The following is an 18,208-nucleotide window of genomic DNA, read 5'->3' on the forward strand; positions in this document are numbered from 1 at the left end:
GTTATCTTGATTTCATACCACATGTTGCGGGTTGGATAAGTTAACTTGGGTTGATTTTGTTTAATTTTTTTATCCTTTCTTAATTGAGTCTTTTTTTAATTGGGTTTTATAATATTTTTTTTTAATTTTTTTCTGTAAGGTTATCTTCATCTCATGATCCAGGTTGTGGGTTTAGTAACTTGATCAAAGTTGACTAGATTTATTTTTTAAGTTTTTTATTAATTGAATATATTTTTTAAAAAATCACCATTCAACAACTCAAATCTTTTTTTTTTCAATTTCATCCATCAATATTAAGTTATTTAGAAATTTAGCTATGCATTTTTTTTTTCAATTTGCTTTTTATAGAGTTATCCCGGTCTTAAGGATTTATTTTTTTTCACCTCTTAATTTCAACCTTCAACATTAGATCTATTGGGAATGGAGCTTCATGACTTTTTTATTTGCTTTTTATGAAGTTATCCTGATTCATGACCTAGGTCATGGGTTTAATATGTTAGTTTGAGTTGACTTGGATTGTTTTTTTGTTATTTATTATTTATTTTTATTTCATCATTGAAAACTAGGTTGGTTGAAAATTGAGATTCATATGTTTTTTTTACTTTCTTTCTATGAGATTATCTCAATCTCATGGTCCATATCACGAGTTTTGTGGATTGACATTACCAGAAAATCGGTAAATACAAACGAAGATACCGAGAAAATATTTTCGTTGGTAAATTTCCGAGAAATTTTACCGATGGAAATATTCCCTTGAGGATATTACAATGGGAAAAAAATTAAAACAAAGCAAAAAAATGACGACAAGTCATTTTTACCAACGGAATAAATTCCGTCGGTAAATTCGTTGGTAAACTCGTTGGTAAACTTTGAAGACTGTTAATCATGTCAATTACAAAGGGAATCACCGATGAAATTTTCCGTCGGTATATTTCAGAGAGCTCTAGAATTGTTCACTTTCCAATTGCACTGTTAATTGTTGTTCTTTACGTACAAAATCACCGACATATTGAAAATTCATCTGTGTTATTTGGTGGTTTTCTGAAAAAATTCAATTAATTTAAAATTTTCATTTAAATATTACAGACGGAATCACCGACGGATTGAAAAATTATCAGTAATTGTTGGCAGTTTTTGAAAAAAATTTACAAAAGTAAAAATTTAAATTAAATATCACCGATGAAATAATTAAAAAATATTAATATTCAATTATCCGTCAGTAAATCCGTCGCTAACGCGCTCCAATAAAAGCCCGAATCTCTTTATTTCACAAGAGAAAAACTTATTTCTTATTATTCTTCTTATTCTACTTCTACTTCTACTTCTTCTTCTTCTTCTTCTTCTTCACTATATGTAAAAAAAATATCTATTTCTTTCTCTTCTTTTCTCTCCTCATCTCCTTATCTTTTCCTCCATACTCGGGTATGTCTTCTTCTTCTTTCTTCTTTTATCCTCTTATTTTTTTTAATTAATATGCTTCACTTACAACAACATTAAGGTAAGATTTTTCTTTTTTCTTCTTCTTTCATGATTTTTTTTCACTATATTTGTTTTTTATTTTATTTTTAATTGTTTTGTTCTTAATAATTGTATAAATGTTGTTGTGAGATTTTTTTTCATATAAGATCAATTTTTAGTTGATTTATTTATAGGATTTTTAAATTTTTAGCAATTGCAACTTTATTTTTTTCATATGAATTTTTTTAGTTGAATTTATTTTTTCATTTTATTTATTTGTTGCAAATTTGTTTGAGTTGATTTTTTTATTCTTTTTTCCAAGCTTTTTGAGTATATATTATACAATGTTGATTTATGTTAATTTAATTATTTTATAATTTTATAAAATGATTTTTTTAAATATTTTTAAATAATCCGTTGGTAATAAAAAAATATTATTACCGAGTGATATACCGACGAAATGAAGCAGGTAATTTTTTTTATCAACAGAAAAAAAAAATTACCGATGAAAAATTCACCGACGGATCATTTTCATCGGTAATTTCATTGGTAAATTACTTACCGACGGAATATGTGTCTTACGCTGCCGGAAAAATTATATCGGTAAAACTATTAAATCTTGTTGTGTGATTTGAGTAGTTTTTTTTGTTAATTTTTTTATTCAATATTCTTTTTTAAATTCCATCCTTCAATACTGAGGTTGGTTAGGAATTGATCTTCATAATATATTTTGATTTGTTTTTTATACGGTTGTTACAATTTCATGACCTGGATTGTGAATTTAACAAGTCAATCTGGATTTATCCAACATGTAACTATCTCAAAAAAATTTTAAAAATCATCTAATATGTTACAATATTGATATTTTTTTTTAAAATATCATTCAATATACATTATCTTTTAAGTTTATAATTAATTTTTCTTATTAAGAAACATGTTAATATCGCGTCAACATTTTTTTTTAAGTAGTAACAATGATAACAATAATAGTAATGATGATGATTATGATAATAATAGATGTGATGGTGGTGGTAATAATAATAATGACAATGATAATACTAGTGATAATGACACTAATAGTAATAACAACAATAGTGATAATAAAAACTAAACTGATAAAAAAAACAACTAAAAATGAAGGAGGTTTTCTTGTAGCTATAAAGACAATTTACTATTCACTATAATAGTCAAGTGATGTCTATAGCATTAAAAAAAAAAGACTTGCCTTGGAGTTAGGGGTGCTTTTGTATCTTCACATAGCTTATTAGTTATTATAGATTTGGCTGGGGAATTTTGACCTATTTAATATTTTTAATGGCAATAAAATAACAAAAAAAACTCCTAATAATAAAAGAATCAACACAGTAAGGACAAATGTATTTCAATATTTTTATTTTTTTATAATAGTTAAATTACACATATATCTTTGAATTCAAAAAATATAAGTAATTAGGATCAGGGGTATTAAGATCTTTTAACCTAGAATTTTTTTTTTTGTTAATTGTATGATTGATTAATGATGAAAACATAATTTAACATCTACATAATATTTTTAATCTGGAAAAAATGTTGACACGTTGGGGTCACCACGTAGTTTGGATGGCACGGGTGGCAGTTCCCAGTGATCAAAAATAAACTTTCGTGGTATAATTTTATTCATCTTGTCTTTCCTTTTATTATGAGCTGCACGGGTTGTCAAAAAATAAACAACGTTGCCCTAATCTTAATTAATATTGATACATATTTATGATGTTGGTCTTTTATGTTCTTTTTTAACCTCATTTTAGTACCCAAACAATATTTTTTTATATGAAAAAATATATAAGCCCCGCGGAGAAGAGGGGACACTAAAGCTAGTTTTGTCTATTTCCATTTGCTTACGAAGGTGTTTCCATCAAAATTTTCCAAAAAAAGCATGACACATGTATCATTTAATCAGCAATTAATTGGGTGTTAAAACATGTAAGCAAGTCTCTCATGCCCATATAATTTGCAACGAAAAAGAAAAAAGCAAAGCACATATAATTTGCTAAAATGAATATTATAAAAAGAGTTGCTAAAACGAAATAATAATTTAGTAATATCGAAGAAAATACACAAGTTCTAATAAATCGATATATACATGCCCCTCATCTCAACAAAAATACAACCACAAGACAACCCCATATATAATAATAAATAAACCTTTATTTCACCGTATAAACAAAGAAATAAATAATAGTACTAAAAAAATCCCTCAAAAAAAGACTCTCAAAAGAGTACACATGTATGAATCCCATCCCAGTAACATAAAAATAACCAAGAGAATCACAGATCACAAAAACCTAGTGCCTCAAAAGAGCAAGCATAGACAAGAAGAGAGAAGAGCAGATAAGAAGAGCCCCAGACATCCCAAGAAAAAAGGAAGCAGCTCCGTTGTCCATTCCAGGAGCTGGCGCTGGCGCTAACTCTCCAAGATCTTGGGCGGAAACAGCAACACTGGCAAGCATTGCCATCACAACAGCAGCAGCAGCAAACAACTTCATTGCAGCAAATGCCATTGTACAAAATCGGGTGTCAAGACACGAAAACAAACCCTTTCAAGAGATATACTGAGAGCGTAACCAAGTCTTGAATATTGTTCAGTGTTCTTGATCCAGGGTGGTGATGAGAAGGACGAAGTGGCAAGGGGTGTTTATATAGTGAGGGTTGGTGTAGGTTTTCACAAAGAAAACGTGTGGGGTCATAGATAACGTGGACAGCTGGAGAGACACGTTGAGGCGGAGAAACACAGAGGCCAGCAATAAAACGGCTGGTGCTTAAAAATAATTTGATTTTTACTAACGTTAGCGGACACTTGTAGTCCTGATTTTATTTCCCTATCTTGGTAAACCGTTACCCAACACTAGTTCCCATGTCAAACACTCAACGTCATTTGTGTTAACATGGAAAGTTAACACAAAAAATTGATTTCAAATTAATGGATTAATTTAATAAGATCAAAGTTGAAAAACTAATTTTTAAATGATCATTTATCTGTTTTTTTAAGGAATACGTACTATATCTTTGTAGCACCCGGCAATATTGAAAGGTAACATGGTGATTAAAAACTTCTAATTAGTGTTTTTGTCAACATTCAATGCATAAAAAAATAGCAAGAAAGAAAGTAGTCGAACGTGTATGTTGGAGAGTATGATCATGATTACTTTTTGCGTAAAATATATTAAAATAATTTTTTTTTTTAAAAAAATTATTTTTAACTTTAATATATTAAAATGATCTAAAAATATCAAAAAAATACTAATTTAAAGTAAAAAGAATAAAAAAAATTAATTTTTTTTAAAAATATAAAATATTAAAATAGGACCGTTATCCATGTCCTTCTTCGACAGACATGATGTGTTCTATCAATTTTGAATTATGATGGTCACTGGAGGTTTGCTTCCTCTGTGGTCTCAGATTCGAGCCCTGTGGTTGCTCATATGATGGCCTCTTGAGGTTTACATGGTCATTAACTTCAGAGCCCATGAGATTAGTCGAGGTGCGCGCAAGCTGACCCGGACACCCACATTAAATTAAAAAAAAATTTGAATTATGGGACAGTACTGACCTAATTAATTTAACAATTCAACACCTTAATATTCTTAATTATATTAAAATATTAACACCAAACACATATTTGACGTCCTTTATTCTAAACTCATCCAAGCGCTGGCTGTACAATGAAATCAACACCAAACACATAAAATATTAAGAGAGAAGTAGTTCTGTCTCACGTCAAATTATAATTAAAGGAGGAAAGTTTTTTTTTGTTTTAGAGAGAGAAAAGATGGAAATAAATTAATTTTATTCAATGTGTGGGATTGAAAAGATCATGATTAAATTGACGCTAAGGGTTTAAGTAATTATGATAAAGGAAAATAAATTAATGTATGGGATTGAAAAGATCAAGATTAATATTAGTTAAAACGGGAATTACTGATAATTTGTCCAAAGAATAAGGTCATGTCTGCAAAGAACAGGGCTGCTCTCTTTGTTGAAATCTAATAGTTTTCCACTGTACTAAGTAAAAGCAATGTGTTGCCGATGTCAAATCACACGTTTTATTCGTACAGTGTTGATGAGTTAGAGAATTCAAATCTTCATTGTGTTGCCGATGTCGATAACAAATCGGTATCTGACATTACATGCGTTCTATTCGTACAGTGTTTATGAGGTAGAGAATTCAAGTCTTCATTGTGTTGCCGATGTCTATAACAAATCGGTATCTGACATCTGTTTTCAAAAGCCGCTCCATGGCTGTGTTCACATAATCCATCGAGATAACCTCAATGTCTGCCGTGATGTTGTTCTTGGCAGCAAAATCAATCATCTCTTGTGTTTCCTTCATTCCTCCTATGGTACTCCCTCCCACTATTTTTCTTCCTGCCAAGCCAATAACATGGAATTCGTCGCTGTCAGCTCAATATATACCAAAATAAATTTAGAACACATACTGAGATGCATGCATATATACACACCCATGATCAGAGGAAACACTGGTAGCTCAAGTGGCTTTTCAGGCGCACCAACCAAGACCAGCTTTCCTTGAGTCTTCAATAGACTAATCAAAGGCAAGATAGGATGAATGGCCGACACCGTGTCAATTACACCATCCATTGTGCCCATTGCAGCCTGAATAACAAACAAAATATTATATGATGTTTGATGTTTAATTAGTTTTACAGATACAAGGAATTAATGTGCTCTGAACCATGTATATATACCTGCATCTCATCCTGGTCACGACTAACCAGAAACGAGTCAGCACCAAGATGCTCAAGGGCTTCTTGTTTCTTCTTGGGAGAGGTGCTAATAACTGTAACCTTGACCCCCATGGCCTTCGCAAACTTTACAGCTACGTGACCTAGGCCGCCAAGCCCAACCACGCCCACATGCATACCCGGTTTGTCAAGATTAAAAAACCTCAAGGGGCTGTAAACTGTAATCCCAGCACATAGGAGAGGTGCAGCGGCATCTAGAGGTAGGTTGTCTGGAATACGAACTACGAAGTGCTCATCCGTGACCATGCTGTCTGAGTAGCCTCCGTACGTGGTGGTTCCATCGTGGTATTTGGTACTGTAGGTGAGTATCATTTTTGGGCAATAATTCTCGAGATTGTTGTTGCAACTATCGCAAGAGTGGCATGATCCAACCAAGCACCCCACCCCCACTTTGTCTCCAACTTTGAACTTCTCAACTTTGCTTCCTACCTCTGTCACTTCCCCAACAATCTCATGCCTGCACTGCCGATTTAATTTAATTAACCCTCAGATGCAATGCATGGATGAATTTATTCCAGTCAAAATTCCTCTAAGCATCTTCCATGAACTGCCAATTGCCATTCATGATGTTTGTGTGCAAAAAAAATGAGAAATAACTATATACGGTCATAGATTTTTCTGACCGTGTGTCCATACCCGGGAACTAGAGGGTACGTGGAAGTACCCCACTCATTCTTGGCCATATGAAGGTCTGAGTGACATATTCCACAAAACAGCACCTTGAATCTCACATCCTTCTCTCCTGTAGACCTGTTGCAAGAGGTGTTTCTTGCTTAGCTTAGCATAAACCGCAAGTGAAAATGAGATATATAGGTCAAAAATCAATCAGATCGCCATTCACCAACCATAATATTACTAAAAATGTAAAGCTATAAACATGTGATTCAATAAACTTATTTCACATATTAAAAATAATAGACTGCCATATATCTGATGTAGCCCATCTTGCAGCTGCGCTGAATGCTTGTTGGTGTTTAGAAAAACAAGAAGAAAATGGATCGAAGTAAACCGAGCTAGACGAAAAGAAAAGAAAATCCCATAATTAAATAAAGCAGCGACAAGATGGAGGAGAGGGAATAACCTCCTGGAGAATTTGAAAGGAGAGAGGACCCCGGATTGGTCTCTGGCTGCCCATCCAAAAGCCTTGGTAGGATGTTCTTCCTCGTAAGATTTTTCTGCCATTTCCACCCTCTTTTTTGTTTTATTTGGTACTGCCGAGAGAGTGTGCATGGTGCACCTATTTATAATGGCGGGTGGTCTGCCATTGCGTATTGGCAGGGATGACATACTGGGTGAGCTAAGCACCTTGAGGCGCCCATCCGTGAGCTAATCAATTACCTTGAGAGAAAAGCCGTCTGTCCATGTAGTAATAATAGTTACCTTGACCTCTCGTCTGAGAAATTTCCCATAAAGCTATCTCAAGTATGCTGTCGTTTACTCTCAACTCTATTTCCTTCCGTTGAATTAACAAGTGCAAAAAAAAAAACAAGTGAATTTCCGGCTTCCAAACCAATGGTTGTGTGCCTCCCAATAAAATAATATATTGAAAAAGTTAATGTGATTTTTAATGCATGAACTTTTATGATTTCCTTAGATGATGCTTAAATTTTATTTGAATAGATTTCCAAATTAAAAAATAAATAAAATATGGATGTCCCTCCATTTGTGTCAACACATCTCTTGTCGTGTGATATAGCATGGTGATGTGTCAACAATTGCTTAAGACACATTAACTTTAAAACTCTAAATTAATTTTTAAAATAGTGTAAAATGTACCAGAGTTAATGATATGTTTCATTATATTATGTTTTTTAATCGGAAAGAATGAAAAAATATGTTAATATTTATAAAATAATATATCATATGTAAAAGTCCTTTGATTAGAAAAACATGATAAATGAGCTCATTTTCAAACAGATCAAAGGTCCAAAAGATTAACTATTTAGTAGGTGGTTCAGTTGTAAGAGTTTAAGAGTAAGATGTTTGTTTTTTTTGTGATCTTAGTAGGTTTGAACCTCGTAGTTACTAATATAATGATCATTAGAAATTTACATGGTCATTAACTTCAAAACCCATGGAATTAGTTGAGGTATGTGCAAGCTGACCCGGATATCCATGTTAATAATAATAATAATAAAAAGGTGCGGGAGATCAATTCCAACTTATTTTAGTTGAGGAATGGGTTTTGTAATGATTTAAAAGTTCAGAAATGTTTGTAGTAATTTGGATTCAGTGTGTAACGGTAGAAATCAAAATTTTTTATCCCTCAAATTTCATGATAGTTATTTTTATTATTAAAATAAATAAGTTTTTATTTTTTTTTCAATAAAATATTGACACATGAGATGAAATATTCAAAATATTTTGTTAAGTGACATTATAAAAAAACATGAGAATCATTTATAAATAAAGGGTCTCAATCTAGAAAAAAAAGAATTTTTAAAGATATAAAAGTTTCTTTTAAGACAAGCGTTTCAAATAAAAAAACTTTTTTATTGAAAGCTTTAAAACCTTATTTTTTTATGCTTGAAGTCTACAAAGAATAAAATTTTATTAGACCAAAACATAAACGATACCCTATAAAAATTTTTCAACAGCACTTTAAAAACAAATCAATGATATTTTTTAAAATATTAAATCATCAAATCTTACTTCACAGTACACATTCCAATTCATGTTTCTACAAATCACTTTTCTTGATTTAATTTCACAAATAAATCATATCATGGTATTTCTACTTCTTTTATTTCTCATTACCTCTCGTTTTTTATTCTCATCTTCTCTTCTCAAAGTCTTTTGTGGTTTTCAATTTATTAGGTTTTGTACAGCTTTACTTGTTTCACAGTTAGATATGAACATTGCTGCATTGCTTCATCGCCTTTAAAATAATTCAATCTTTAATTTTTCTTCTTCAACTCTCTGCTCTTCATCGCCTTAATTTAAAATAATTAAATAGAACTGTTGACCATTAGTGGGATAATGAAAAGGAGAGGGATTATTAAAGGTGGGCTGTGATTTTCCAAGATTTCTCCTTGTAGTGATGAAAAGGAGAGGGAAGAAACTTTTGTAATGTTGTTGACGTGGTTTTTTTTAATCATAATTAATAACTTGATTCTATTATATAAAAATTAATTAAATTAGTTGCAAGGAAGTTGTTGTATTAATAATAAATATAATAAAATATAAATAAGTTATTATAATAATATTTTTTTATATATATTGGAGTTCATATAAGAAAAAAATCAACCATACATATACTCTTCAAAATATCATTTTAATAATTTGGTTACTACGAATGGCTTTTGCTACCATCGGAGGTGTTCCAAAAAGATAAACATGATATAGTACATATTTGATAGGAAACTTTTCTTAACATGACAAACAAAAAAAAAGGTGATACCGACGTTTTTTTAACGAGTAAGAAAAACATGATACCTTGATTATTAACTTAACAAGATTTAATAAACATGTTTAATTTAATAATATAATTTTAAAAATTAAAATATTATAAATAATATAAATAAAAAAAAAGACAATAATTAATTATACTTAAAAAGTGAAAAAAAAAAGCTTGTCATCGATGTATCATCGCTTCACTATGACAATTGCTCAACTATCAGAAATAACTTATCAAAATCATTCAAATGTTATTATGAAAAGCTTTATATCAATAACAAGAGAGGCTAAACGGTGTGGTTAGAGTAATGAATTAGAAAACAAACTAATCACAATATCATAAGATGAATATCTCATACTTATATTTGATTTGATTTAAAAATAAATTTCTAAAAAAAGATAAATTAAACAAAAAACGATAAATAAAAAGACCTGAAATAACTCGGGTTATTATCCAAATTAATGAAAAAATCTATAGAAAAAAATAACAGGGTCCAATATTTAATTTAATAAATATTAAGGGATGAAATTGAAAAAACACGACCTTAAAAAAAAAAAAAGCAAAATTTATAAACCTGAGTTAATCTTCTCAATTCACAACCCCTGAAATCCTAGACTCGTGCTCAGTGAAGAAGTTCAATTATCAACAAATTAAATGCTGCAGCATGAAATCGTAAAAAAAGGGATCAATCTAGAAAAAATTTCCAAGGAAAAAAAACATAGCAAATAAAATAACGAGGTTCAAATTGGAAGAAAAAAACCTTAAAAGGATGAAATCATAAAAAAATAAACTTTAAAAAATAATCCCAAATAAAAAAAAATATCAATTAAAAGAATAAGAACCAAATATGAAAGATAAAAAATATTGAAGGGGATGAAATTGAAAAAAAAATCCAATTTTATAAATCATCTCAAATAAAACAAATAATAATAAAAAAAAAGAACTAAATACTAAGAAATAACAAAGAAAAAGGCTGCTTTTATTTTTTGCAAGGTCAACACAAAAATCAAGATGAGAGGAAAAGGATAAGGAAAAAAAGAGTTGCATACACTAAATTGAATGTCCATTTGAAACACATATCACACCTGAACAAAGAGAAAGCAAAGACTAATCTAATGTCACTCTAGAAGCCACTATAACACCACCTCACAACGTCTCACGTAGTGGCAGAGGCGTGGGGGCTGGCAGGAATCCTGGTCCCTGCAAGGAAAATTTTCCCGGCCCTTCCCTTGGCCCTCATTTAATACATATTTCAATAAAACAAACCTTTTTAAAATGATTCTTTTAATTTGACCCTCCTTAATTTTTTTTTCTTGCTTCGCCCCTGGTCTCACACATAGCCTATGTTCTCACGCATAGCCTAAAAGGATTAATGACATTTAACACGATGACATGTGTGCAAGCCATTTTTTAAAAAAAATATCTATGCTAGATCAAATATCAAACAACTCGTCAAATAATATTATTATTACAAAAACTCAATATAAAAAAAGATAAAAAAAAAAATATAAAGATCCATACATCAAAGCTATAAAAAATCTAAAACGATGAAGCCTCTAAATCCAACTTTTACAGGTGATCAAGTAATTTACTATAATAAATAAATGTAAAAACCTTGCAAAAGTTTGGAATTAAAAGATTTGCTCCTTTTGTGATTTCAGGTTTGAGCCATATGGTTACTCATATGATGGTCATTGAAGGCTTACATAATCGTTAACTTTAGGGCCCGTAGAATTAGTCGAGGTACATGCAAGCTAGCTCGGACACCCACGTTAAACTAAAAAAAAAAAAAAACTTATTGCCCTTGTGCAATTCATAAATAACTTTACGACCGTCAGAAAAGGATTATTCTACCCTCCATGCAAGGGTTAATAATTCTGGTACGCATGAAAAATCCCTACATTATTGTAATAAATTCACTCTTGGTCCACAATATTTGGGGTGGGCACTTGTAGTTTTTTTTCTTCTTAATATTGCATTGCAATTTTCTTATTTTAAATTGAGTTGGGTCAGTCGATGACAACCACAACAACAGTAGTTGTAAAAATTACTACAAGTCGTACTCTACATTGATCTATTTATATAAATTAAGAGGAGCTTAAAGAGTACCAAAAACTGAAGATGATTCAAGCTCATGAATTCTCACATTACATGCATTTTATTCTTGCAATATTTATGGGGGAGATAATTCAATTTTTCATTGTGTTGCCAATATCAATCACAAATCGATACCTAACATCAGTTTTCAATAGCCGCTCCATTGCAGTGTTCACATAATCCATTGAAATCAACTCGATATCTGCTGTTATGTTGTTCTTGGCAGCAAAATCAATCATCTCTTGTGTTTCCTGCATTCCTCCACCAGCACTCCCACCCACTATTTTTCTTCCTGTTAGGCCAATAACATGGTAGCTATACTAATATTTATCTGTTTGATTACCCATGAGAAGATCAATGCTGCGTTAAGTTTAGACCACATACTGAGATACATGCATTTATACATACCCACGATCAAAGGAAACACTGGTAGCTCAAGTGGTTTCGCAGGCGCACCAACCAAAACCAGCTTTCCTTGAGTCTTCAATAGACTAATCAAAGGCAAGATAGGATGCATGGCCGACACCGTGTCAATTACACCATCCATTGTGCCCATTGCAGCCTGAATAACAAGCAATATTAGATCATAAAACAAACATACAGGATAAAAGATTTGATTTAATGTTTAATTAGTTTACAAATGCAAGGAAGGTGCTCTGAATCATGTTTATATACCTGCATCTGATCCTGATCACGGCTAACCAAAAATGAGTCGGCACCAAGATGCTCGAGGGCTTCTTGTTTCTTGTTGGGTGAGGTGCTAATAACTGTCACCTTGACCCCCATAGCTTTTGCAAACTTTACAGCTACATGACCTAGCCCACCGAGCCCAACCACACCCACATGCATACCCGGTTTGTCAAGACCGTAAAATCTCAAGGGGCTATACACTGTAATTCCAGCGCATAGGAGAGGTGCGGCTGCATCAAGAGATAGGTTGTCTGGAATATGAACTACGAAGTGCTCATCTACGACCATAATGTCCGAGTAGCCCCCGTATGTGGTGGTTCCATCTTGGTATTTTGCACCATATGTGATTATCACTTCCGAGTAGTAATTTTCAAGATTGTTGCTGCAACTATCGCAAGAGCGGCATGATCCAATCATGCCCGCCACCCCCACTTTGTCTCCAACTCTGAACTTTTCAACTTTGCTTCCTACTCCTGTCACCTGCCCAACAATCTCATGCCTGCATTGCCAATTTAATTTAATTTAATTAACACGTTTAATCACAATGCATGAATCAAATTATACTAGTCAAATTTGCTCTTTATACTAGTAAAAACTCCTCTAAACATTTTCGCTGGACTGCCAATTTTCCATTTATAATACATTGTTCGCAATGTTTATATACACAAAAAATATTATCATGTCGTAATATAATAAAAATCAAACCTACCAAATCCCTAAATCAGTAAATATATGATTATTATTTTAGGCAATTTCAGTAGATTAGTGGCGATAAATTAATCATGAAAGAGAATTTTCAATAAATTTACAAAATTACCATGTTCCTCCCACAACAATTGATCAAGTTAAAGATCGTAACAGAGAGGAGAGAAGGCGGCGGCGGCGGGGTGTTGGGTGGTTAAAATTTGATTGCTTTTGAGTCAAAAAAGAAAAAGAGATCCAAATCATAGTTGCAATTTTAAAGGGGAAAAATGGAGGAATCAGAAAGCGTGAAGGTTGAAACTCAGAACAGAAAATGTTGGTGCAAGCAAAAACTAAAGGAAAATGTTTAAAATGAAAGTCAAGATACAGAAGAAGTTAAAAGATTTCTCTTGCAGTATGTTCATACCCAGGAACTAGAGGGTACGTGGAAGTACCCCACTCATTCTTGGCCATATGAAGGTCTGTGTGACATATTCCACAAAACAGCACCTTCAATCTCACATCCTTCTCTCCTGTTGACCTGTTGCAAGAGGTATTTTTGCTTAGCATAAACCGCAAATGAAAATCAGAAATATTAAAAGGTAAGAAGTTTAGTCAGATCGCCACCACCGACCAAAATATTACTTAGAAGACATATAACTACAGAGACGTGATTTAATCAACTTATTTTACTAAAAGACTGCCATGTCTGATGTAGCCCATTCTGCAGCTGTACTGCAAGTTTATTGATGATTAAAAAAAAAGAAGAAAATGGGTCTAATTAAACCGAGCAAAGAAAAAAAACCCCATAATTATATAAAGTAGCAACAAGATAGAGGAGAGGGAATAACCTCCTGGAGAATTTGAAAGGAGAGAGGACCCTGGATTGGTCTCTGGCTGCCCATCCAAAAGCCTCGCTAGGATTTTCTTCATCGTAAGATTTTTCTGCCATTTTCCCCCCTCTGTTAGCCCTACTTGGTAATGCCGAGGGAGTGTGCATAGTGCCATCCATTTATAATGGCGGCTGGTCTGCTATTGCGTACAGTGGACAGGGATGACATACTGGGTGAGCTAAGCACCTTTAGAGAGAGAAGTCCCTCTCGTCCATGAGCTAGTCAATTTCCTTGAGAAAACAGTTAGTTAGTATCTATAACAAATATAAGGTGCGGGAGATTCACCGGAGCTCCCTCCCCGAATTTTTACGTTCATCAGTATAGTATGGTGACATTATTTTGATATTTTTGAAGGGTTTACAAGTTATTATTAATTTGTTTGGGATACTTTTATTATTTTAATATTTTTAAACAGTAAAATAATCAAAATATTTCTTAAAATAAAAAAATAAGTGGTATCGAATAGGAATATTTAGATTTTTTATATCATCAACAACCCTATCCTTTTTTCCTTCCTTCATTTCTCCCTCCTTCCCCGTAAATACACTTGTCATTATGTGTTTTGGTTATTACAAATTTAGACTTTTGAGTTTTGATAACTGTTTTTTAGTTTTTTTTTGTTAATTTTTTGTTTGTTTTTAAATTAATAATTGATTCTTAATTTGTATATATAATATATTTTAATTCGATATGGAATGAATTTGTATAGTATAAAGAAGTGAAAATTGGTCGAGTTCTCAAATAAATTGAAACTGACAATGTGAAGGTAGGGGTTGAATGATAATAAAAGAAAAAAATCGTGGTGATATTATTATTGTACATTATTAATTGGATTAGATTTTAACACTATGTTGGTACAAACATTTTACTTGAAACCAAACCTTTCATTTCAGCATGTTTCAAGTGGTATGGGCTTAAAGTAACCTTACTGTTTAGGCCTAGCCCAAGTAATAAGGGCTCGAAGTAACCCTATAATTTGGGCCTGGCCTAAACTCGAAGTAACCTTATTAACACAGCGCATAGCACTGGTGATTTGATATATATTTTTTTAAAAAAAAAATTGACCAAAATCCATAAACCCCTGGTTTAATCCAAAAACTAGAGGCTGCTTCAAACCAACACAAAAACTAAAAACTAAAGATTGAATAACGATTCAGACTCACGAAACCTCATATTACATGCCATTAATTCAATGAGTTGCTAGTGTCAACAGCAAATCGGTGCCTAACATCTCCTTTCAGGAATCGTTCCATGGCAGTGTTCACATAATCCATTGATATAACTTCAATGTCTGCCGTTGTGTTGTTAGTTAATGCATGGGATTACAAAGCATGACAGGGATGGGCATTAAGCTAGCAGGACCATGTGTTCGTCAACGCTGGGGATTATAACGGGTATTCGAGGATCAATTTTTTTTATATATATTATATACTATTTTTTATTCATCAGATAAAAGCTTTAAATATTTATAAATTATGCATTAGGTTTCAGGTTTTTTAGTATCTAATATGAATTAGTATCTATTATTTATTAATCATTAAAAAATAAAAATAATTAATATATATATTTGAAGTAGGTATATGCTGCTAAATGATAAAATAATAAATATTATTTATATATGTGTGTTATGTTAATATAAAGGCATGTATTCATCATATTTTATTAAAAAAAAACTTTAAATACTCTATAAATATATTTATACAATATAAATATATATTTTGAGTTAGGTTTAAGTGGGTTTCGAGTCGGGCTTGACAATATCTAAGACTAAATTCTAATAAAATTTAATTTTGAATAATAAAATAAAAAAGAATACAAATTTTTAAAAAAAAAAACTCAAGTAGACCGGATTAACATGTTAACCTTGCAACATGAATTATAAAATTAAGACAACCTTATAGAAAATAAACCACAACTAATCATAAAACTCAATCTTTCATGAGATAAAAGTTAAATAATGAAATTTTAAAAAAAATATAAATTAAAAAATAAATATAAAAAAATATTATTTTAATAAATAGTATCATGTGAGAAGATGCATGGTAAAATCACTAACATTTTTAATTTTTTTTTTAAATAACAACAACAACAAAAATCATCATAAATATGATTTAAAATTGAGTTCCATCCCCAATTAAATAGGAGAAAAAAAGGAATGATCCTGCAATAAAAGAAACAGGCATGCCAAAGAAAGAAATGCATCTAGAAATAAAAAGGACGGACGGACCATTATTGAAGAGCCTCGAGTTCTTGAATAAAGAGAGTCTTGAAAGCATCCATTTGACCCGTAGGGAGGGCTAAGCCTACCTCAATTCCACCCTTTTCGTCCCTGCTCTCAATGAGTGAAATGGCTCTCATTTTATCGATCGAAATATCCTCTATCTTCTTAGGCCTCCCCCACCCAAAATCCGTCTCATAGAGATTCAACTTCGGAGACCCGGAAACAATAACATGGATCACCGACCCAAACATTACCTCCCATTCTGAAATCCATTTTTCTGCCCCGCCAAACATTGCCTTATCCAACCTTCTAATTGTTTTTCCAATCACATTTGCAGCCACAATTATCCCATCTTCTCCCATTAGTTCATTCCTAGTTGCCGTGGACCGACCAAACCCAACACAGTTACCAAAATATGTGGTGGGCACCGGAAAGTCTATCCGGGTCATACCACCAGCAATAAAGCCAAGATAGATCGGATCCTCCCCCCTTGAATAGCAGTGGTTTTCACTTCCACCCCTCTGAATTTTAGCTCTCACTAAACAAACCCAAATAAAAGCACATGTTAACACATATGAAGATAAATGTACAGGTTGTGGTTGATTCTTGCTCTTGCATTGAACAACTATCCAATTCTTGATCCTCTCCATATCTGCCAATCTCACCACAAACGTGGCTCGGACCATATTTGGCAAATCTACTTGGGCTTCAGGTCCTTGAACCATTTCTTGTGAAGATTTTCTCTTCCACAATTCCTTCAAGAAAATCTCCTCGAGCCCATGTTCATCTTTTATCACTGACCGATTGTAAGATGGTAATGAAGCGATGGAGAGAGAACAGTCATGTGCGCTTAATAAGGCCCATGCCTTGATAAAATTGTTGAATGTCCTTCCATCAGCAACCACATGATGATAAGCAAGACCAATGCAAATCCCACAATTAGCGAAAACAGTAACCTGGACGGCAAACAGTGGAACCACTTCTACTTGTGCGCCAGTTGCTAAAGTACTGGTAGTAGCCAGTTTAGGCACAAGAGGGTAAAACCCATTGACATCTCTTGCATAATTACTAGTAAAGTAACTGAAATCACCACTAGACTCGGCAACTGTCAATGTGACAGAATCTCCATCATTGTAAACAATGTTAGGCTTAGTGGATCCTGCTGGGGAAAAAACGAGGTTTCCAGCAAAAGGAAAGAAATGTTGGAGAGCAAGGGATAGAGAGTGCTTGAGGCTGGGGATAGTGGTGGATAGGAAGTGAGAGGTGGAGTGTGGATATTCATAGAAAGTGAGAGGTTGGCTTGGAGAGAAAAATAGCCATGGTATGTCCAAGAAAGTAAGTGGAAGAATAGTTGGTGGCGCTGAATTGGGTGGTGGAGAGACTATGCAGTGCTCTACAACCTTAACTGTGGTGGATTTAGCCATGAGAGAGAGAATACGGGTTAGCTATAGAGTATAGACTACGAGAAAAATGAAGGAAATTTGATGCAAGGTAAGCTAGCTCCTACAACTCAAAGCTAGAGTATTTATAAATGGATAAATTAGCCAATTACCTGACGCACGGAGATTTATTATAGGCAGTGATGACGTTATTTAACACCTCGTCTACACGGCTACAATGAGTTGTGAGCTGCTCTCCATATGAAAATATTAATCACAGATCTTCGGAGGAACTCTGTGATGATCCCTTCATGCCTAAAACCCTCTCTTCTGGTCTACTCAACAGCCAATAACAAGCTTTTACAGTGTCTTCCCCATCCCTGTCGTAAGGCCAAACCAACCGGCACATTGATTAATGTACATAACAGCTTGGCCTTCATTCTAATGCAGCAACCGTTCCAGTTTATTTACATTCCCATCCTCCATAAGGTCCTGACCCAGGCAATATTACAGTTTGGTAGAAATAAAATAACCTAGATGAACCTAATTAATTAAATTTCATGTGTTTATTTATTTAATTACATAGTTTA

The 18,208-nt window shown here is 32.7% G+C and overlaps 3 protein-coding genes across 3 annotated transcripts; all 3 read right to left on the bottom strand.

Moving 5' to 3' along the window:
- Positions 1–5,543: 5,543 nt before the first annotated feature.
- Positions 5,544–7,484, bottom strand: LOC133679118 (probable mannitol dehydrogenase). The gene is made up of 5 exons (XM_062101627.1): positions 7,342–7,484; positions 6,897–7,010; positions 6,204–6,717; positions 5,958–6,111; positions 5,544–5,862 (listed from the first exon to the last, which is right to left on the bottom strand). Exons 1-5 carry the CDS (start codon positions 7,440–7,442, stop codon positions 5,663–5,665), a joined length of 1,083 nt encoding a protein of 360 aa, XP_061957611.1. The 5' UTR covers positions 7,443–7,484; the 3' UTR covers positions 5,544–5,662.
- A 4,279-nt stretch (positions 7,485–11,763) lies between these two features.
- LOC133679904 (probable mannitol dehydrogenase) lies at positions 11,764–14,334 on the bottom strand. Its single transcript, XM_062102633.1, has 5 exons — positions 13,977–14,334; positions 13,553–13,666; positions 12,430–12,943; positions 12,163–12,316; positions 11,764–12,046 (listed from the first exon to the last, which is right to left on the bottom strand). The coding sequence occupies exons 1-5, from the start codon at positions 14,135–14,137 to the stop codon at positions 11,847–11,849; spliced, it is 1,143 nt and encodes a 380-aa protein (XP_061958617.1). The 5' UTR covers positions 14,138–14,334; the 3' UTR covers positions 11,764–11,846.
- Positions 14,335–16,105: 1,771 nt separating this feature from the next.
- Positions 16,106–17,785, bottom strand: LOC133679915 (anthocyanin 5-aromatic acyltransferase-like). The gene has a single exon (XM_062102651.1). The coding sequence runs from the start codon at positions 17,661–17,663 to the stop codon at positions 16,248–16,250; it is 1,416 nt and encodes a 471-aa protein (XP_061958635.1). The 5' UTR covers positions 17,664–17,785; the 3' UTR covers positions 16,106–16,247.
- Between the last annotated feature and the right edge of the window lie 423 nt (positions 17,786–18,208).

Source organism: Populus nigra, chromosome 19 (assembly GCF_951802175.1).
Source record: "Populus nigra chromosome 19, ddPopNigr1.1, whole genome shotgun sequence".
NCBI lineage: Eukaryota > Viridiplantae > Streptophyta > Magnoliopsida > Malpighiales > Salicaceae > Populus > Populus nigra.